General features: G+C 44.4%; 2 protein-coding genes across 2 annotated transcripts in view; one reads left to right on the top strand and one right to left on the bottom strand.

The window, feature by feature from the left end:
• Positions 1–22,839, bottom strand: part of LOC147748485 (uncharacterized) — a 325,273-nt gene that overhangs the window by 73,896 nt on the left and 228,538 nt on the right. The window lies entirely within an intron of this gene.
• The window catches only part of LYL1 (LYL1 basic helix-loop-helix family member), a 260,018-nt gene that overhangs the window by 145,060 nt on the left and 92,119 nt on the right, over positions 1–22,839 (top strand). The window contains exon 3 of the mRNA XM_086962514.1: positions 2,690–2,778. Coding sequence (XP_086818640.1) covers positions 2,690–2,778 — 89 coding nt within the window. The remainder of the gene's footprint in view (positions 1–2,689; positions 2,779–22,839) is intronic.

Here is a 22,839-nt window from a genome sequence, read left to right as displayed (position 1 = left end):
TTCCAGCCATTCTCATTAAAACTCAAATAGATTGGTGGGCTGGTTTCCTATCGCACATGTTCATGGCCATTTTAGACTCCGGTTGTATTCCTAAATCCTGGAGAGGGTCAATAATTAGACCGTTACATAAAAAGGGAGATAGGAAGGATCCAATGAACTACAGGTTAAATAACCTGCTGGACATTGGAGAAAAGGTATTTTCAAAAATAATCCTTGGTAGATTAAAGGATTGGGTGGAGCAGCGGTCGATAGTCCCAATAGAACAGGGAGGCTTCAAGGAAGGTCACTCTACTACTGACCACTGCTTTGCCTTGTGGGCTGTGGCACGGAAGTCCATGGAGCTGCAGGGCACGTTGTATTGCTGCTACGTGGACGTTCGCGCTGCATTTGACTTGGTGGATAGGGAGTGTTTGTGGGAGACCATGAGAAACTAAGAGGTTCCAGCTGACCTTCTGATGGTAATTCAGGAGCTACATAGTCATAATTGGGCACAAGTAATTAAAGATACATCTGGCGGCCTAACACCTGAGATAGCGATAAATAATGGGCTTAGGCAAGGTTGTGTTTTGGCTCCGCTCCTTTTTGCCATATTCCTAGCTGATCTGCACCATACTTTGGGGTCTGCTAGAGACGCAAGCCCAAAAGTAAATGGTAGGAATTTGTCCTGTTTGCTGTATGCCGACGATCTAGTAATATTGGACCAAACCGAGGTGGGTCTACAAAGAAAGCTGAATATTTCCAGTGAATACTGTACGGCAAAACGTTGAACAGTCAACATGGACAAAACAAAAATTCTGTGCTTTGGGAAGAGGAATATGAAGTGCAATTGGTATCTGAGCCAAACCAAACTAGAAATTGTAAATGAATATAAATATCTTGGAATATAGTTTACAAATGTGTTGAAGTGGGGTAGGCACCTTGAGGCACAGAAAATAAAAGCTCAACTGGTGGTATGTGGGCTGAAAAGATTTAACCGCAGTTATGGAGATATGTCCCATAAACCCCTATTGATGGCCTTTAAAGCAATGATTCCCCAGCAACTCCAATACGGTTCAGAAATTCTTTGTATGGATGGTAAAAACTCCTGGGATAAAGAGGAAGGGAAATGTTTAAAACTTTATTGTCCCTCCCGAGCTCGGCAATGATCCAGGCAATTAGACTGGAAGCGGGTCTGACTGCGTGGAATGTTCAGGTGCAACAAAGTCTACTCCGATTTTGGAATCGCTTGGGTCTTGGGAGGTCTCTAAGGTATCTCAATGGTGTATGAAAGAAATTCAAGTGAGTAAGCTAAAATGGGCTAAAACCACAAGAAGTAAACTTCAGTCCATTTGTGATCACCTGAAGGTGAAAATAGACCCGAAGACATTAAAAATTGATGTAATAAAGAGCGTACTTAAAATGCAGGGTAAAGAATTGTCTAGAGTAATAGACCGGGAGTATTTGGTTAAGAAAGACTCTGTAAGATTTATGAGCAATAGCTGGGAAAAAGACATAAGCTATCCTTACCTAGACGTATTACCAAATCGAGGGTTAAGAATGGAAGTCCTTAGGCTAAGAATTGGTATTAACCCAGCTGTAACAAATAGTGCAATAACATTCGGCCTAACGCAACCTGATGGTATATGCATGTGTGGGTTGGGGATGAAATGTAACATTCTACAAATTTTACTGGATTGTCGAAAATTCTTTAATTTAGTAAATTATTTCTTCGCCCGATTCCTGTAAAGTATGATTTAAAGGCGCGCATGCAAGCATGGGAGCTTCTTGCTGATATGGAAACTCTTGATATCACGATAGCCACTGGGAAATATATGCAGGGTGTATTTAAGTTCCCTTCTTCATTAGAGGCTTAAGTATAGAAAAGCATATCACAATTTAAAATGAAATATTACTGTTTTTTTAAATTGTTATGAATGAAGTTTTTAGGATAATATGATTTTAACGTTAGGAATAAGATTTTATAATGTGTAAACCTTTTTAAATGATAATGCATGAGATGTGGTTTAAGGACCAAATGGTCTAAATAAACTTATGACTTGAACTTGAACGCTTGTAGAGGAAATGAACAAAGAAAGAAGGAGAAACAAAGGAAAAGAACCATTTGTTGCTTGAATGAATAAAGGCATATCAAGGACAGAGGAAAGATAAAAACAAAGAGGAAGATACTAAGAGGAGGAGGGACTGACGTATTGAAAGAATGACAGAAGAGAAGAAGAATGTTAATGATGAATAAATAGGGTAAATAAAGGTGACAGAAGGAAGAGAGGCATCAACAGGAGAAGACAGAGTAAGGAATTGTATGTGTGAGAGGGAAGCGCTAATAAATCGAGGGGATACTGGAAGAATAAAATGAATAGCCAACTTCAGGAAGGAAGGAATGAGCTGGAATTTAAAATAAGAAAATAAATGAATCATACGTTTGGCTTTCTTGTAGAAAGGTATGAAGAGAACAGTACACTTTGGATCTCCTAACTGGGCTGGTCTGATCCGAACAGAGCTATTGTGGCGTAATCTTGGTTTCAGAGTGCCTGTGAATGGCTGGGGGTCTTCTAGAGCCTGGATGGGTGGTGAGGATTGCTATACCTTTAGAACTCACTCATATCCTTGAAAGTCCAAAGGGTGGTAGATTTGTCTTCTTCTCTCATGTCTTCAGTCCAGTGCTGTAAACCGGGCTTTTTCCCCCCCACAGTGCCTACATGGGAGCCTCAGGTACTTTTGCTGTGTTTCCCAGCCGCTTCAAGAGACGACCTGGATTCTACGACCCTGACATTACAGAAGGTAAGCTGAAGCTAGGCCCCATCAACAGGGCTTTTAACATTACTTCTCAGAAGTGACAGACACAGATAAATGTTTTTGAGATAAAAAGAAAGTTAGTTCCTCCATTTTGAAAGAGGAGCGGCATCGGATACAAATTGCTGTCGACATTGGTCCAGAAATAGGGTATTCTCTGCAGTTGGGAAGCGAACAACAAAGGCCGCAGGTGTGATTTATCAATGTGAACGGAGTACATTTCTGAAACTTCTCCTTCAGGAAAGCGTGCAGAAAAACAGAACATTACTTGTTATTTTTGTATTTCAAGAGTATTTAAAAGATTTAGACATTTACTCGTAAAGGGTTATTCTTCCAGCTTTAGTGTAGAGGAAATATCCCATTTTAAAAAAAGACAGTGACATGATTATTGTATGTAAATAAACAGAGATCATATACAAATTGTTATCTCAGCTTTGTCTGCCCACCTCAGGTGGCTTGTGGGGTCAGGGCCTTCCATTGCGGCATCCTTCGCCAACAGGGAAGCTCTGAGGGTGTCCTCAGCACCCCACCTCTATCTCTTCTACACTCCTCTCTGTCCAAACCTATTTATCACTTTCTTACTGTCCACGCGACATGTCAGTTACCACGGGGTTAGGGCTGCAAACATGTATGATGAGTCACACTTCACGCATAGGACATCTATGCATGAAGTGTGACTCAGCATCCATCCATGTTTGCAGCCCTAACTCCATGGTAACTGGCCACTACTGCAATCAGCAGTTACAATATACGAATCAGTGCTTGTATTTGCGCTCATGCTTGTTTTTTTGCTCGTTTTCCCTGACTATCTGATGGAATGGTCACTCAGTCGTGCAGATATAGACCCCGCCAGTACTACAAAACAGGTGCAGCTGGTTTAACACCTCAAGTGGCTAGACCTTTAAGTCCTGCTTTTATACTAGTTTTCCTCAGGACTTACAGCTTTACTCAGGCATATGAAACACACACGCACATATAAAGAACTGCTTCCTCACAATTCTCCCTTTTTTAAGTTCCGCCTCGCGGAAGGCTGCGCTCTGCGCAGCTTTTCGGCGCAGGCGAAATCTTATGTTACAACAGAGTGGGCTTGGGATTACGCCCTCTGTTCCATTGGCTAGCTCCATCAATGGAGGCTAGCCATTGGAACAGAGATCTGTCCGTCATGGCCGGACCAGATTCGTGGGCGTTCCCGAGATTTTTTCCCTCTCCGCCTCTGCGATGTCGTCATCGCGGCCGTGGGCGGGGTTTATTTTTTTTGTGCGTCCATGTTTGTTTTCATCATTCCGCGGCCGATCGCCGCCCGAGGAAGTCCAGGTGAGTGCCTTCCTTGCCCCCTCCCGCTGTCCGTTCCTTTCCCGCCCCCCTCCCGCTGTCCGTTCCTTTCCCGCCCCCCCACCCGCTGTCCCTTCCTTTCCCGCCCCCCCTCCCGCTGTCCGTTCCTTTCCCGCCCCCCCTCCCGCTGTCCGTTCCTTTCCCGCCCCCCCTCCCGATGTCCGTGTGCTCGTAGGTGCTTGTTTCTTTTCCTCCTTTCTTTTGAATGTAGGCTTCTTTTCCTATGTTGCTTGGGTGTTTTTCTCTTATCGGGCTTGTGTGGTCCATGTACTCATTCACATCCGCCTCTAGTCGTTTTGATGGGTGGAACTTCTTTAATGTGATTGCTGCACAGCGTTTGTTGTTGTCTGGGACAGCTGTGAGCTAAATCCTCTGCCTTGTTCATATGCATCCAATGGGCACTTTGCCCGGCCCCTCCATTCTCCATGGTTGTTCAGCCTTTCCTGGGTCCTGCCTTGTTGCTTCCCCCCCTCCTGCGCCTCTCACTGTCCGCCCGCCTCCGTTGCCCATTAATAACACGGTAAACATTGGCACACGTATTTTCACTTCCGATTTCTTGACTATGGTTTGGCCATATGGAGTCCGTTGTCTAGTTTTATGGTTCCATCGTGCACAAGCACTGTAAATATGTTAAGTACGCACATTTGCTAACCATTGTGGCAGAACTCGTTTAGGAGCTAACTGAACATTACATGCCATTGCCATCATTCTGCCATGCCAGTGAATAAAGTTACTTGAACTCGTGGTCATGCATATGTTTTACATGTTTCGTTCATATGTTCCAGGTATCAACTAAGGTTATTGTTGGTTTTCTTCGGGGTTTCAGCATGTACTAAGCTAAATTGGCTATGTCTATTTTCCACGCTGCACTGTCGGCAGCAAAGGCGTTTCACATTTTTTGCTTAGCTACTCTTTGCATTCTGGTCTGCCGGTTCATCATAACTCAGCTGTTTATATATTATGTTGCAGCGAGCATTGCATTGTTTATTCACTGTTATTTCTTGCATCACTGCTCATTACTGGAGTAGGGTCGTTTTTTAAGCTACTACTGTTACATGTCAGGACTTGTAGTGTGTTATTGTGTACATGTCGGCACTGCATGTTTTTAAATGTAGGGACTTGAAGAAGGTGCAACGTAAGCAGTTGCGTAATTGACACAGTCTGTGGGTAGCCATGAGACAGTGTAGAGAAGTATCTCAGAGGACAGAGACTTATGTCTAGTTCAAAGCTGGGCGGCATCTGAGGGGAACGTCTGCAAGTATACGGTGACGGACATCGTTTCTGTTGTGGCTAATAAAGGACCACAGTTCCCGTCGTCCCATGTGCACTGGTGGGCGGAAGTGACGTCCTAATTCTGCTGCGGTGCCGCCCGGTAGAGTAACAGAAATCCAGAGTCATGGAGGAGTTAGGAATTGCAGTGGCTGAAAAAAGTGCCGGTATGCCGGGGTGTGGGCCGAGGCCATGTCAGCTCGTTTCATGTAGGTCCTGTGTCTGACGTTAGTCTCAGACAGGTTACTGGTTGTGACATCTGGACGCTCATAGTTAAACACTGATTGCAGGGTCTTTGAGGGCAAGCGGAATAAGTCTGCACAGAGGAACACTAATGAGGGAGGGCAAGCGGAATAGGTCTGCATAGAGGAACTCTGATGAGGGCAAGCGGAATAAGTCTACATAGAGGAACACTTGTCCTGCTACCGCCGATTTCTAGAAACCGATTTTACATTTGATTGTGTCTGAAAATGTCACTTGAGATTTTCCTAACTACTACTGTATAGTGACATTAAAGACTATCGCTTTCATCCATCCTCATTAAAGTAACACTCGTTTTGAAACAGCGTTAGGGTGCAGTATCATAACACCTCCCCACTCCAAGCAGGAAAAAATATTGACTTCGACCTAATCGGGCATACTTAAAAGTGCTCCACGACCTCCTCTCATAACAGACTTTGAGCGTACTCGTCTCAATAGCCTTAACATCTTGATTAGCGCTCCCCCTAAATTAAAATTCCTTGTACAGGACTCTCCATAAAGGCCTGGTGAGTACTCCGAGCAGCAAATGGCTGTAAAGAACTCTATAACAAACAGACCTTGAAACTACTGCATGTCAAGGTGGGTGTGTGTGTGTGGCTCTGGGTGTGTGTGTGTGTGTGGCTCTGGGTGTGTGTGTGTGTGTGTGTGTGTGGCTCTGGGTGTGTGTGTGGCTCTGGGTGTGTGTGTGTGTGTGTGTGGCTCGGTGTGGGTGTGTGTGTGTGGCTCTGGGTGTGTGTGTGTGTGTGTGTGTCTGTGTGTGTGTGTGTGTGTGTGTGTGGCTCTGGGTGTGTGTGTGTGTGTGTGGCTCGGTGTGGGTGTGTGTTTGTGTGTGGCTCTGGTTGTGTGTGTGTGTGTGTGTGTTTGGCTCTGGTTGTGTATGTGTGTGGCTCTGGGTGTGTGTGTGGCTCTGGGTGTGTGTGTGTGTGTGTGTGTGGCTCTGGTTGTGTATGTGTGTGGCTCTGGTTGTGTGTGTGCATGTGTGTGTGTGGCTCTGGGAGTCTGTGTGTGTGGCTCTGTGTGTGTGTGTGTGTGTGGCTGGCTCTGGGTGTGTGTGTGGCTGGCTCTGGGTGTGTGTGTGGCTGGCTCTGGGTGTGTGTGTGTGGCTCTGGGTGTGTATGTGTGGCTCTGGGTGTGTGTGTGTGTGGTAGTAATTGCTGTCTGCTGAGCTCGTCCGTAGGGTACACTAGGTCTCACATTTGCGAGAGATTAAGCTAATGGCAATGCAAATGACAATGCCATTTATTTATCTGTTTTCAAAACCAACACATAAATACAAATTTTGTCATTTACAATGCCAATAGCTCTAACTTTTCCAAAGGCGAAAACCATTGCATTGTAAATGTTTGTTTCTTAATGCAGCAACGCACGTACGAGTGTGAGACCCGTATATGTAACGGAACGGAAGCACCCCATCTCCTGTACGGAAGAAAAGGCGGGCACACTTAGGTGTTAAAGAGTCGATGTACAAATTATTCGGCAGCAGGTTTACCTGGCACGTTTCTGCGAAATATTGCGTTGGTCACGGGTCAAAGGTAACAGCACAAACCAATCTCTTATGAAGTGGAAAAAAAGTGCAACAACATGAAGAAAGGACTAACAATACCGTGAGTGTATCTGTTGCTATTTAAGCGTCATCTTTAATTGGTTTCATACATACCTGCAATGTTCAATGATCAATGTCAACTGCATTGTAACTCAGTCTTCGTTATATTTCTGCACAGTGAAACCGCCAAATATAATTTACTCAGATTTGGTAGGGTAAGACAAACCAATGCATTTCGCTGTGTAAAATACAGAACTAAAGAAAGATATATATACAAATAAAAAAAGAACAATATTCTCCCATGTTTATAGAGTTACAAGACGAACGCCGAAACTTGAAGGGTACTACCACTGCCAAATAAATTACATATATTTTCATCTAATACAAAGTTAAAGTAAAGTTATGGTTAGAAATGTGAATAGAAAATGAACTGACATTCCCAAACTTTGGTTAGGAGCATAATCCACAACAGCAAAGCAGCCTTTCAAACCATAATTCCCATGCTAAATGCAATGCTCATGACCTCACCTTTAACTAAACAGAAGTATTGTAAATTACTTTAGAGTGTGCTTTACACTCGTCCCCTGCCCCCTGCACTGGCCAGCCAGGCCCACCCGCCCCGCCCCACCCCACACCCGAGCAGGAAGAAAAACTAAAACAATAGGAAGAGCCGCCACTGTGATAGAGACTCCAATAAATGTAGGATCATTAATTGCTTTGACTATATATTGTTGAATAATTACATTTGGCTTTGAGGTGTGACATTTATTGGTATAAATATTATGATGTCATAAGAATTGCCTTTCGTGTATGAGTATTTTGCTTGGCTGTTAACAGGGCCGGACTGGCTACCGGGCAGTTGTGTGTGCTGCCGTGCTGGGGGCTAATTTCGTTGATGGGGACCTGCGTGTTCAAAACGAAATTCGTTTTGCTTTTTTTTATTTCAAATCGCACGCAGGTCCCCATCAACTAAATAGGCCCCCACCACAGAGAAATTAGCCCCTAGCTGGGCAGCACACACAACTGCCCGGTAGCCAGTCCGGCCCTGGCTGTTAATGTGAGTTATTGATTCTATGTCTGGACCGGAGGCTCCGATTATGCTTCTCATTTCTTTACTAGAAATCTCAGCAGCCAATCAGATAACAGTAAAAATAAATAACACTACAATACCAATGAGCATACTGGGTATCACCTGAAAACCATTGAGTAACCACTATAAAAGTTCCACAAGAGAATACCATATCCTCTTTCTTTGCTGCTCTGCAGCCAGTTAAGTGCTTTACCTTTTCACTTTTCCATATTTCAATGTCGTATTGCTTGCAGCGCGTTTGACATCGCTTCGTAGCTTTGTAGTGCGTCTGTGTTTTCATGCTGCTTGCTGTTCCTGTCAGCGTTTCTTATGCTTGTTGCGCGCTGTTGCGGTGATCGGCTTAGGGATTATTTGCTGTGTGGCGCTCAATGCATTTGTTGTTTTCTTTGTATGGCGCTCCACGCGCTTAAGGGTTTTCATTTGCCTGGTGTCGGTCTCTGATTGCTGTTCTCCGCTGGGAGCAAGTGATTCACCTTCCCGGTTCAGGCGCTTTGCACTTGCGCTTCTTTTTGTGGAGCGGGAGTGCGGGGCTCAAGGTCTACGCGTCTACTGCATGGCGTAGTCCTTCTTTCTATTCTGGTCAGGAGGTCGTTACCGCACATGCGCGGCGGCCATTTTCTTTGTTTATTTTGACTATGAACTTCGCAACAGTAGCGCAGGAGCAGCGCTTCATTTGCTCTTTGCCCACAAAGCCTATCCAAGCCCCATTCTTACGCCCAGCTGTACATTTTACCTGTTTGGGCTGCATAATAACGCATAGGCTTTGCCTAGAGTGGTGTCTTTTTGGCAAGCCCTCCGTCCACACTTAATTTGTTATAACCAGGTTACCTAGTAACTGTCTTGGCTTGCCTTGGGGGTTTTCCCACTCCCCCCTCTCGCTTACCTTTCATTCTATTGGTTTACAGTATTTCCTTCCTCTTGTTGGCATTATTAACACTTTATTGTGTTACCATGGCTAAATACTATGATGAGGAAGGCTACTATTATCACAATGAAGGAGCCTCTATCTCCATGGAGCAAGAGTTGGTGGAAGCTCTTGATGTGAGTGTACAACACTTGGTCAATAAAGCGCTGGTCCGCGATATAGAACCATTGAAACACCATCTGTCTAATTACGCGTTACAACAGGGCTGGCTGCCTACTTCTTCTGGGCGTTCTTCCTCAACTGCTGCCAAAGTTGCGAATCCCAACAAGTCGGACTTTCCTAAGTTAGCTAAGGCGCTCTCTGATGATCATTCCTATGGTCAGTCTTCTAAGGAGGCGACGGCTTCAGAGAGCCATTTGTCAATTGGGTAACGCCAATTGTGCTATGTCGTGTGAGCGCAGACGATCTATTCTTTGGAAGTTGGACCCGAAATTGGCAGAATTGTCCACTACTGAGTAAGGATCATTAGCTCAGGGTTTGTTGTTTGGTCAACCTTCTCTAGAGGAATTGACCAAATTTGTTGCCACCTTTAGTGGCCTCGATAAAGCTCAGTCCTCCCTTCGACTGGCTTTTCGAACGGGCCGGACGATACAGGGGACGATCTGTTAGGGGTGGTCGGATCTGATCACAGACATGAGTGTTCAACGTAGATTCTGCAGGGCTGCGTAGAGTGCTCCTTTCCGCATTCGTTATTGAAACCCCTGAGGTCTTTTTGTGACATTCCCTAATTCACATACTGCATTGTGTTGCGGTAATTTGAGACACTCCCTAACTAGCAGAAAAGAGAGTTTCACCCGCGAATCATTGCTTGGCTTACTGCTTGGTTAGTGACCACGCCCCCTTTACTCAGCGTCCTGCTCTGTGAGGTCCCGTAGCGTTCTTGTTCCCGTCTGCCTTCGTGTTCCCGTTTGCTCCTCTGATTCCTGAGCCTGTGGTACTTGCCCTTGATTCCCTGTAGGGTTCCCGGTATCCCTTTTTCTGTACCCGTATCCTTCCCTTCAACCGACCTCCCCATCCTTCTTAGTATCCCTTCTTCCACCCTGCTTCTCCTTTCCCGGCGCCTCCTTTCCCCGGTGCCTTTCACTCTTTTCCGCATTGTTTACCTTCCGGTCCATCGCGCCCCATTTTTGTTTGTGAGGCTTGATCTTTACCACTTATCTCTTCGCCGTTCCTCTCTGGCGTATGTATAGAGTGGACGGAGGCTTTCTTTGTTGTGATTGTTTACGCGCTTCACTCCGTCTTCAGTTTACGAGTGGAACGCGTTGTATGTAATCCTTGCATTGTCTTGTTGTGTTTACACCCGTTCCGCTCCGTCATAAGTTCAAGAGCCGGACGTGGTGTGTGTATTGTGTGTGTTGTGTGATATATGTTACTCACTCCGCTCTGTCTTTAGTTTATGAGTCGGAAGTGGGAGTTTCCGTGTCACTTTGTCTTTAGCTCTATAAGTGATACAAGCTTGTCATCAGCTGCTCTTGTGGCCCAGTCTTGCTCTGTCTTCAGTTTAAGAGCAGGACTGGAATTGTGTACCTTCTGCCTTGGAGGTATCCTTGCTGGTAGTCACCCAGGTTCCCTTCTGTACCTCCTGGTTCTCGACTTGACTACTAGCTTAAAGCCCTGACGCTCACCTGGTGAGGTAAGTGGAATGCTATGTTGAACACTTATGTATCAGTCCTGTAAACTACTGGTGAGGTTAGTATTGTTGTACGTTTATTTCCAGCCATCTCCTGCCATCGAGACTGCAGCTACATCGTCCCTGCTGGGGGAGAGTGGTATACTCCCTGGGAAAATTCCCCCCACACTTTTTGGGAGCAACTGACTTTGAGCGAGTTATCTCTTCTCGCTTGGATCGTTGCTGTTTGGAAGTGTGTGGGACATTCGTCTTTGCTCCTGTGGACAAACATCCTCCTCTACAGGGGAGGACCCTTGACACGATCGTTCTGCCATAGTTTTATCCAAAACGCCCAGCGTGGCTATCAGTCCCATCGTGGAGGTACTCAGGACTCAGGTTACAACAACAAATCCTCCTTCTACCCGACTCGCAAAGGAAGAAACTAATTCAAGAAAGGACGCTATGGTGGAGGACAAGGAGGACATCACAATTCCTCAGCTTCAGGTGAGGCTGATCTCAGCTTCAGAAGTTTTGTTGGGGGGCAGGATTCAATTTTTCCACCCAATTGGCAACTGATCTTGACCGATGCATGGGTGTTGCCGACTGTCAAGGGTTACAAAAGAGAGTTCTTCAATTTTCCCATTCAACCTCATCCTCCTTCGCCCCTAGTTTTTTCCCTTCAAGATCAGGCTGTCATTTCCGCGGAAATAGACTCTCTTCTAAAAAAGGGGCCATAGTTCGGACCACCCGTCATCCTCAGGGTTTCTCCAGCAACGTCTTTCTGGTTCAGAAAAAAGGGGGTGGTTCCAGACTAGTTCTCAACCTCAAGGACTTCAACGGATGGGTGGTTTACCACCATTTCAAGATGGAGGGCATCCATCTTCTGCGGGACCTTCTTCAGGAAGGGGACTGGATGGTCCGTCTAGATCTGAAGGATGCGTATTTGTCGATTCCCAGTTACGGTCCTCATCATCGGTTTCTGCAGTTCCAATGGCAGGGCACCTGGTTGGAGTACAAAGTTCTCCCTTTCGGCCTCTCGTCAACACCTTGGTGCTTCACGAAACTTCTGAGGCCTGTCGTGGAATCTCTGGGAGCCAGGGGTGTTCGTCTGATAATATATCTAGACAACATTCTCATCATGGCTCGTTGCCCTCGTCTGTTAATGACTCATTTGGAGTGGTCAATAGATCTTTTACAGCCACTCGGATTTCTGGTGAATTCTCAGAAGTCAGTTTTCATTCCATGTCAATTGATGGAATTCCTGGGTTTTCCTAGTCAATTCCCTGACTTTCCAACTCCTCTTGCCCAATCAGAAGATCAGATCTATCAAGAGGGAGTTGAGATTGATTTTACACAAACAGATTGTGTCATTGAGGTCTGTAGCTTGGATAGTCGGCCTGTTAGCTTCCTCAATTCAAGCCATATTTCTGGGTCCTCTCCATTACCGAGCACTTGAGTGACTCAAAATCCGCCATCTCCAGAAAGGCCTCAAGTATTCCGATCAGATTCCTCTTTCGGAGGAGGCGAGATGGGAGAGGTTGTGGTGGTTGGAACACATGGAGTGTTGAAATGGTCGAGCCCTGTTCGGAGTATCGCCGGAAGTAGTGATAGAGTGCGACACCAGTCAGTGGGGATGGGGAGCCCGTTGCGGTCAGGTGACCACGGGGGGCGGTGGTCTCAGGATGAATTGCCTCTCCATATCAATTGTCTGGAGATTCTGGCAGGGTCTTTTGCGATTCGTTGTCTGTGCTCCATGCATGACGAACTGTTGCATCCTTCTCCGCATGGACAATGTGTCAGCGGTTCGGTATCTCAACAAATTAGGGGGGACGAGGTCCAAGATTCTAGCAGAAATCCCCAAGGATATCTGGCACTTTTGTCTTCAGAGAGACATCGCAGTGATTGCGGAATATCTTCCGGGTGCAACAATCTCATTGCAGACTGGAACTCTGATCACCTCTGAGATTTCAGCAATTGTAGGCTTCGTCTTTGTGTATTTAGGTCCCTTACTCGCTTATTGGGTCAGTGCCAGATCGATCTGTTTGCCTCCCGACTCAACAGGCAACTTCCAATGTTTTTCAGTTGGCACCCGGATCCGGAAGCTGTGGCCACGGATGCATTTCTACAGGAATGGCCGTCTTATCTGTGTTATGCCTTTCCCCTGTTTGTAATGATCTCCTGGGTCTTAGCACACACAAAGCATTATCAGTCGGAATTGATTCTGATCACTCCTCTTTGGAGGGCTCAGGCTTGGTTCCCGGTTCTTCTAGAGATGATTTGTGCAGTGCCGCTCCTTCTTCCCCAGCATTGGAATCTGTTGCTGGACCCTCTCAACAACCCACATCCACTGATAGAGTCAGGTCAACTCCTTCCAGTGGCATGGCGGGTTTCGGGGAACGCTGGACAATCCCAGGCCTTTCGCGAGACGCTACCAGATTTATCAGCGAAGCTTGGTCTCCCAACACACACAAACGTTATTCCTCAGCCTGGAAGTGATGGCGTAGTTGGTGCGATCAACAGGAGGTGGATCCCGCTTCAGCAGATGTCTCTTTGATTGTGGATTTTCTTCCGTCCATTGATTCTTCCGGTCCTGCTTATCGAACAGTCAATAATTTTCTATCTGCTATATCTGCAGTCCATATAACGATCAACGACAAACCTGCTGGTGAGCACCCCTTGGTGTGCAAGTTAATCAGGGGTATCAGGTTCGTAAAACCGCCTCGCCCTAAATATGTTGATTTATGGGATGTTTTTACAGTTTTGCGTTTCTTGGAGGCTTGGCCCTCCAATACTAATCTATCCCACAAACAGCTTTCGGTGAAACTTACTATGTTATTATGTTTGGTTTCTTGTAAGCATGTTTCTGATATCCGTGCTCTGGATCTTGTAGGTCGTAGTTTTTCACCGGAAGGTGTCATTTTTGCTATTTCCAGACGCACTAAGTGTAATACTGCCTCTGTTACTTACCTGAGTTTTCCTACTAAGCCAAAACTTTGTGTAGTACAATGTATCAAGGATTGTGAAGTAAGTACTTCTAAGTTTCCACAGGATATGCATGGTCAATTGTTGATTGCTCTGCAAAAACCTTTTCACCCGGTAACCCCAGCTACACTAGCAAGATGGTGAGATGGCTCATGGGTGAAGCAGGTATTGATGTTACAAAGTTTGGTGCACATTCAGCTCGAGGCGCTATGGCTTCCAAAGCTTTTTCTATGGGAGTGGACATTATGAAGGCAGCTGATTGGTCAACTGATTCTGTGTTTAAGACCTTTTATTATAAACTGATTGTGGATATTTTATCTGTAGTGGTGGCGCAGCTTTGAACAAGCATAAACGGAGCCTCCGGTCCTGACATAGAATACAAAATTTGTGAACATATGTGACAAGAATTTTCAATTCTATTAAAGACACGGAGGCGAGGATTATCCTACCCATTTTTTGCTGTATTTCATATGATAGTTTACATTACTTGCCTTTATTACCTATATATGTTATATATTATGGATATATTCCTTGTTTTTCCCTCCCCCTTTTACTGTCTTTTCTTAGCCATGAGGGAATGGTGTATTACGACTCTATATTTTCTTGGAGGTTCAGATCCTAACTGAGGTGCGTTGCTCTGTTTCCATTGCCTTATGGATACCTACAGGTTCTGGGTTTTCTGGCGATGCAAGCATTAAATCTTCTTTTTCCAGCTCGTTGGTCTGCTGTTCCAGTGATCAAGCTGTTTTGTTTTTCCATGTTCTTAACCATTTGCTGGACTGTATTTCTTCATTTAACTGTTATACTTACCATAGACAGAGGATATGGTATTCTCTTGTGGACCTTTTATAGTGGTTACTCTATGGTTGTCAGGTGATTCCCAGTATGCTCATGGGTATTGTATTGTAGTGATACTTATTTTTACTGTTATCTGATTGGCTGCTGAGATTCGTGTCCTTAATAAATTGAAAATTCTTGTCACGTATGTTCGCAAATTTTGAATTGTGCTCCTAGCAGAATTTGCACATTTCACTATTTTTCTGTTTACTTTTCAACCATAACTGCACTTTAACTTTGTTTTGGGGTGACTTTTTGAGGTTTCTTTTTAACATATGTTGAAGTTTTATAACAAAAGCTATCCATAGCTTCACTTTAACCTTTTGTTCAGTAATTTGTTGGCATTTTTATCATATACCACCTCCAAGAGTTCTTGCACCCAACTCCTGGGGGCTGGCCAGCAGCTGCTGTGTTCGTCTTTGGAATCTAGCAACATGGTTGGGCGCAGGGTCTGGCCTCTGGCCAGGCTCTGCGCCCAGCTGTCCTCAAAGACCAACCCCAGCGCACCATGCCTTCAGCCATGCATATTAGGGGGGTGCGGCGAGCAGAGGGGGTTGCTTCCAGCCCACCCTTCATCCTCTACTCAGTGGGGAGCTAATCCGGGCTGTGCACGGCCTTAAGGGGCATGCAATGAGGGCCTGCAATCAACTCTCTGCGGGTGACTTGAACTGGGGCTAGGGCATTCTCCCATCGTGGCACATGTGGCCATTGGTCATGTGCATCAGCAGTGCACAAAATATTCGTTTTTGTTTTTACAGAATGTATGACTCCAAGTATGGATTTGGGGATCCTGATACGGCAGGGGTCACCAGGATTTGCATATTGAACATATTGAGCATCCACATAATAATAATTTCATTGATAACTATTTTATTGCTACAATGCATGATGGGAGATAAAGCTCTCTGGTCAAAAGGTGTGACTTCATTTTTTTCATTGGATTCACAAATCTTCCATTGATTTGCAAATTTGCGGAGGATCAGCGAATTAACCGTCCGGGTTTCTCAAAATTGTATCCATTTCATGCTCAGACTGAAACACTATTCTAAAGCCAATTTTTCGAAAACGAAGAAATACATGTGCACCAAACCAAGTAAAGGTACTTCCTTAAGCAAAATATATATACATGCCACATTTAGTGAAATTCCGTTTAGCATTTTCTTCTGTACTGAGGAGCAACAAATTCTACTGTAGTTAAAATGGGATATGTCACTTTTTGGGTCCCCGCTTGTCAAATCATCTCAATACTTGCAATGAAGAACCCAAAGTGGATGTCATTTTTGGAAAGTTTTGTGCAGATTCAGGGAATGGCACCAAAGTTAAGAAAAAATGCTTTTCAAAGGAAAGCATGAATTTACTATACTACAATGGTGCTATAAATTGCAATATACATATGTATATCTATATCTAAATCTATGTATATATATATATATATATATAGTGCAACTCAATTAATTTAGCTACTGTCTGCAGAATTTCGGGGTGATTCGTCTTTTGGGGTGATTCGTCAAGCGGGGCAGAGAAAAAGTGGGTCCCTAAATGCATTTTCCCCGTGAAATTACCCATAGGCATTTTAGACAGGACCATAGCCCAAACCGCTGAACAGAATTATACCAAATTTGTCAGAAAGCTAGATCTTGGTCCAAAAAGAGTGCTTTTTGTAATTTGGTGTAAATCTGTTTAGTAGTTTTGGAGTTATTAAAGAAAAAATATTTATGTATATCTAGAGAAGCAGATCCTCCGTGGTGTATTTGCAGATCCATGCACCAACATCAATGTTGCTGCCATTCTGCCAATCGGGACATGGTACCCGGGGTGGGGAGGGTCGGGGGTGAAAAGTGAAAATAGGACATAAGGAATCAGGATAGAGATATCCTGACTCCATGGGACTGATGGAGGGGTCTGTGAGGGACCCCTCAGGCGCAAGAAATTGTCCAAAACTGTTTTTTTGGGGTGCATAAGGATCTGTGGATCCATAGCGGCGTTCAGCACAGCCCCCCTGTGATTCTGTGATGGATCAAGATCACAATTTAAGAAAAAATACACCCACTCATAGATCCACTCACTCACACATCCATACAGCCACTCACACAACCAGAGACCTAGAAAACCACTCATGCACCCACTCACAGACCCATACATATGTGTTTGTGTATATATATATTTATCTAATTATCTATCTATCTATCTATCTGATATATGGTACAATTTTCCTCCAATAGATGCATATATCCACTGAGCTATAAAAGCTAGCCTATGATGGGATTGTGTGGTCACACACTGGCGTTTGTGTGTGCATAAAATGATGATTTTGAAAACAAGTATGATGTCAGGTTGATGGTTGAATGAGTGTTGTTGTGTCATCATATAATAGATGCATGCAGACATGTAGGAGGTTGGGTTTATTGTGTGAAGTAATATATTATAGTGGAGGGTGGCAATATCGTATATACTAAGGCTTTATATTGCATTATATTGTGATATTTTTCGATTGAACAGATGTGATGTACCAAATGATCAAGTTACTTACCTTTGTAATGCCTTATCTGATAGAGGCTATATCTAGCCACAGATTCCTTACCTTTGAATATCCCCAGGCATCAGACTGTACCCCAGCGATCTGGTATGTGGCGACGTTTGGGTCTGCGTCAGCATTATATGTGCCAGAAGTGAAGTACGCAGAACATGTGTAGGTGCCACCTCAATACAGTGACCTCAGTTCTTTCCTTTCCATGCCAGATAGCGCTGATATAGATTGAGCTGCCCCTCAGTCACTTATTGACTGGCCTTTTTTTTTACTTTTTCTCGACTTTTTTGGAGATTTCATTTCCTGGTGTGAGGAAGTACCCAAGAAACTGGCTGGTTTCAAACCATTTGGGGCCTGTCCTAGGCAAATGCCGGTGACAGACCCCCACTTGGTGTGTTTGTGGTGTTTGGAGCTGGGATACAATTTCAAGGCATGTGAGGGCTAGCGCACCATGCACCTGAAGGTGCTGAGGGAGCAATCTTTGCCGCCCGATGTCAGTTGACTCCGCAACGGTCAAGGTCCCATTCATTTGGGAGGTCCCGGGACCGTTCGTAGAGCCCCTCCCGATATTCTTCATCGCACTCAAAGTCATCATGGAAGTTGAATAAGTCCCACAAGCACAAGATGTCGAATAAGTCCAAAAAATCTTCGACTTCCCCGCGTCCATCAAAGTCATCCGACGAGATGAGGGAGTGTTGACACTCGAGGCTCCGTGAGTTGGAGGGCCTGACCCTCGGACCGTGCTGCACTTCCTGGCTTTTCCCAGAACCAAAGCAACCTCCGGCCCAGCTGAAGGAATTTTATGCGGCCATGTGCCTCATCTTTGGGAAGCCTGGTCCAAGTTAAGGTATCTGCGGCTAGAAGTCTCTATCAGATATTGTATACTATGCTAGGGTGTAAGTTAAGGTTGACTTCGGATGTTGGCACTGTGACACTCTCTGAAGGTAGCACTTTAAAGTTGCTAATTTCTTGACGTTATCATTTTTATGGCTAAACCACTATAAACATATTTATTAACATTAATCTCGTTCAACTATCATATTTTTAGGGATTTTCTTGTTGCTAATTGTGTGGGTACATGATGGTTGTTGCATCTGTATATGCTGATGTGTGAATACTGCTGGATGTATGCGTGTATGATGGTGGCCCATGTGTGCCCCTGCCACACTGCACTTTATCTGGGTGTTCACATATTCCCATACATCCATTTTTTGTACTCCCATCCTAACTAGTGCCCTGTGTGCCACCTTAACTCTCAATTGATGCCCCTTTGTGCTCACTCTTCCTCCTATCTTGGTTCTATGCACACCAGGGGAGTTTCTCCAAAGGCCCCCACCTGTCCTGCAGTCCCTTTATGTGCCATCAGCTTAATCCATCTCTATGTGCTACCATGCCATGCTCTCTACAGCCTTTTCCCCCTTCAAGCACCTCTGTTTGCCCTCCACTTCTCCACTATGCGACAACTGCCATATTTGTATACTCCCATCAGCTGCAGACTATTCATGCAACCATGCGCCCCTCTTTCAGTCACTCTCTGTGATTCCTACCCGCCAGTAACTCGTGTGTCTCTCCCAGACTCTTACATTGGCAAATCGAATATATTTACCCTGTACTTAAAAAGTTGATTCCCACCTCACCAGGGAGCTAGGGGGTGCAAATTGCTACCCGCACTTTCCATTTCATTTTCTTTGGGGGGAGGGGCCAAGATGAGGGGAATGTAAAATCAAGCACCCCTAGCACTAAGGCAGTGTCTCGAGTTGGAGAGGATTTTCCCCCCTCACCCTTGGACAAAGGGAGGGTAGATTTAACGTTTAGCCCCCTCCCTCACTGCAGCAGTTCAGGAGCGTGAGTGGGAACACACTGGGGCAGCAAGGAACTGCCATAGTCAATCCCCTTTTGGGGATTTATTTTAACCACTCCCAGCACTTGAATCAGGCAGAGGTGAGTATTAGCCCCCCCCCCCCCAGGTCTTGCCAGGCCAGAAGGGAAGGGTTAGGGCTAGAAAGGCGTTTATGTTGTTGTGTGGGTAATGTCAAATATCCACTTATGAATCAATCAGCAGTGAGTCTTACCGCCATGGTGTTTTATATGTTGCAATTTTTCTATTATATTGTTTTTCTTCCAATGTTTGTGACGGTTGGGAGGAAAACACTTGTGAATGTCCACTGCGCATGCACAGCGTGTAGTGTATGTCCATTGAGGTCCAACACATTGTGTAGGCCCTGTCAGGTCATATAGTTTAAAATGTGCACTGGATTCTTATATAATGAGTGTGCATCTGAGAGTATTTTCAACAAACCAAGAAAAGGCATCAAATGACCGAAAGGCAGCCATACCATTAAATTGGAAGCTAGATGTATCCTTATGTCATGAGTTATGTAATTTGTGAAGTCATAAGCAGTGCATCGCACAAGCGTAAGTTATAGTTCGCTCAGGTAACTATAACTGCTGAATTTCACTGGTTTTGTACAAGTGAAATTTGAGCCTAACTATAACGTCTCTGTAACCTTTGGTTATTTTCAGTGAATTTCTACTTTTTTTAAATTCTAGTTCCTAACTATAACGTCACTGTAACCTTTGGATTTTTTTGTGAATTTCTATGTTTTTTAATGTTATTTCCTAACTATAATGTCACTGTAACCTTTGGTTTTTTAAGTTAATTTCTAAGGTTTTTTAAAATGTGATTTCCAATTGTAACCAGAAACCTTTCCCTGTGAGTGGGTGATTGAGTGCATGAGTGTCTGAGTGTGTCTGGGAATAGCTAAATAAGTGTCTCACTTCGTGTATGAGTGGTTGCATGAGTCTCTGAATGGGTTTGTGAGTGCACAAGTCTCTGAGTGGGTCTGTGAGTGGATGCATGAGTCTCTGAGTGGTCCTGTGAGTGAGAGTATGTGTCTCTGAATAGGTCTGAGTGGGTGTGTGAGTGTCTAAGTAGATCTGTAAATAGGTGTATGAGTGTCTGAGTGGGTGTATGGGCGGATGTGTGAGTCTCTAAGTTGGCCTGTGAGTGGCTGTGTGAGTGTCTTTTTTTTTTCCTAATAATTATAGCGACTCCTCTAGATATTCACGTTTGCCTTGAGCATAAAATGTCCTGTACCCAACGCCTTTTCTCGAAGACCTTCTTGCACTCTTTTTCCTCAAGATGGGTCTCCTGTAGTAAATATATACTAGCCTCGAGGTTCTTTAGAAAGTCACATATCCTTTGTTGTTTCCTATAGCTTCCTATTCCATTGAGATTCCAAGAAATGATCTTACTACTTGTGTAAGGATTTACTGCCATAACCAGATGTTACCCTCCCAACTAGTCTCCAGGGTAAAAGCATTGTCTAAATATCTATGTATATGTTCATATATTTGTGTTTGTCTGTATATGTAAATGTTTGAGTTTCTGTGATCCAATGAGGACTTTCCCCCCCGCTCCCTCCCCCAAGGAACCCTCCCTTCATCTTGGGCGTTGTCCTGCCCCTGTGGAGCTCTCCGTCTTACAGCACCCTATCTATCTTGTCCCTTACCCCTATTAACTACTATCGGTGTGAATTAGTGTAAATTAGTGTGAATTACTCTCCTTTCCCTTCCATCCCCTTTCTTCCTTTTTTTTCTTTATTTTTTTTTATAAGTGTGATGTGCAAACTCCCCTTATTCTATATATATATTTTTTTTACTTTCATTTTTAGTTTCTTACTTAATGTGGTTGATCTATGTCTCGGATTACTGAATTGTTTTTGCAAATACAGGCATAATCAGTAGATACAAGTGGAAGTTTGAGTATACTCAGTATTTGGGGCTAAAAACTTCCAACAAAACCTACTCTCTCATATTCCGCAGCATTTCATCTACCTCTTCCGGCTGGTTGCAGGTGTACATTTTGTTATTCCACATAACTTTAAGCAAGGCTGGAAACTTCATCTAAGTTCCGGAATTCTTGAACCCAATTCCCATTGTCTCTGAGCCGTTATTCCCCCTATGTCTGACCTAATTTGGTATGGGTTAGCCCGATAATGAAGAGAGGCACTTGCTAAAGCTCTACCCAGTATCAGCTCTTTGACAGTGCAGGTCTGGAAATAGACCAAAATTTTCCTGGGCCCCTTAAGATCTTGGTGTAGTCTGAAAGGGTCTCTGTGTACTCTCTGTATCTCCGCTTCTAGATCTATGTCTAAGCAATCTTTCAAAACCCCCCCTCTAAGGAGTCTACAAACAAAGGCTTTTATATCTCCTACCTCTTCCCCTCCGGTATCTTTAGAATGCAGAGGTTATTCCGTCTTGAGTGAGTCTCCAACTTTTCCATACCCATCATTAGGGCCTTATTTTGTTTCTTTAAGGCACTAAGGTCCTCACTGTTTTCTGCTGTAGTAACTGAGAGGGTAGAGACTTTTTTCTCCAGACTGACTGTCCGGGCTTCTATCCCTTCCAGTCTAGTTTCCAAAAGATCAAACCTGTCATGTAATCTTTTCTGGTTTGTCTCAGAAATTTCAAATTTCTCCAACAAGTCGCTTCTCAATGAATGAAATAGGAGCCCAATCTTATCAAGCTCCTGAGGAGGAGTAGAAATCTGGCAGATATCTTTTCCTGATCTGACACGGTTTTCAGAAGCTGGGGCCGTTGCGTTGTTGAGGGTGTCCGCAGTCTCAGTATGGCTACATGCTGCAGCTTCTAGTGTCTGTAGACTTGTAGAGTCTTGATGAGATATAGGATTGTCAGAGAGACTGTTAGTATTGCTGCAGCTATTTAGGATATCATTACCTGAGTTGACCGGGCTCTCTAAGTCCTTTAACCCTTCCTCGGCTTGTGTTTCAGCTAGTGGGGAGTACCTGTTATCTAGGACCAAGGCAGATAAAGAGGGAGTCTTAGAATTCTGAATAGACTGCTGTTGGACCTCTTCCATATAGGCTCCCTCTTTTAAAGAATTCATTTTCTCAACCACTTTAAAGTGACTTTTAAGGGAGGGAGTATTTTTTTGCGTTGAAATCTGCTGGGGGAGCTTACTGCAAATACTTTTCTTAGAGCTCCACTTCTTACTTACTTATGAGTGATGTAATATGTGACGTCATCAGCAGTGCATTGCAGGCGCGCAAGTTATAGTGAGTCCAACTAACTATAACGTGGGAATTTCAATGGTTTTATGTCAGTAAAATTTCCAGCTAACTATAACTGGTGTCAAACCTATGTTTTTTTCAGTGAATTTAATAGGTTTTTTAAATGCTAATTCCTAACTATAACTGGTGTGAAACCTATGGTTTTTTCAGTGAATATATATATATATGCGCGAAAACTCCAACACGCTACCTCCAATCCCAACTCGGATCAGCGAAGAAAGCAGGAGACGGACCACCGAATTACAGGTTCTTTATTGCATTTCAGCTGGATAAAAGGGCAAGACGCGTTTCGGGCTTGGACAGCCCTTGTTCAAGGGAACCGAGTTCCCGAAACGCGTCGAGTGCGTTTGTGAATAAAACACTTTTCTGAATCGAGCTGTGGCCTGGACATCGTTCTTTGGAGAGAAAGGAGAACAACTGTTTGTGGAATATGGGGGAGTGGCAATCCCGTCCCGGCCCGCCGCTGCCAGCGGCCATCCCAGCTTCTTCGCCGATTTAGGGTGGATATATATATATAGAACAGGGCACTGATGAAAGCTGACAGGCTGAAACGCGTCTGCCAAGCGTTTCCACCAATTTCA

The sequence above is a fragment of the Lissotriton vulgaris genome, chromosome 1_1 (assembly GCF_964263255.1).
Source record: "Lissotriton vulgaris chromosome 1_1, aLisVul1.2, whole genome shotgun sequence".
Classification (NCBI taxonomy): Eukaryota; Metazoa; Chordata; class Amphibia; order Caudata; family Salamandridae; genus Lissotriton; species Lissotriton vulgaris.
Note: the sequence above shows the minus strand (reverse complement) of the source record. Positions and strands in the feature narration are given on the sequence as shown.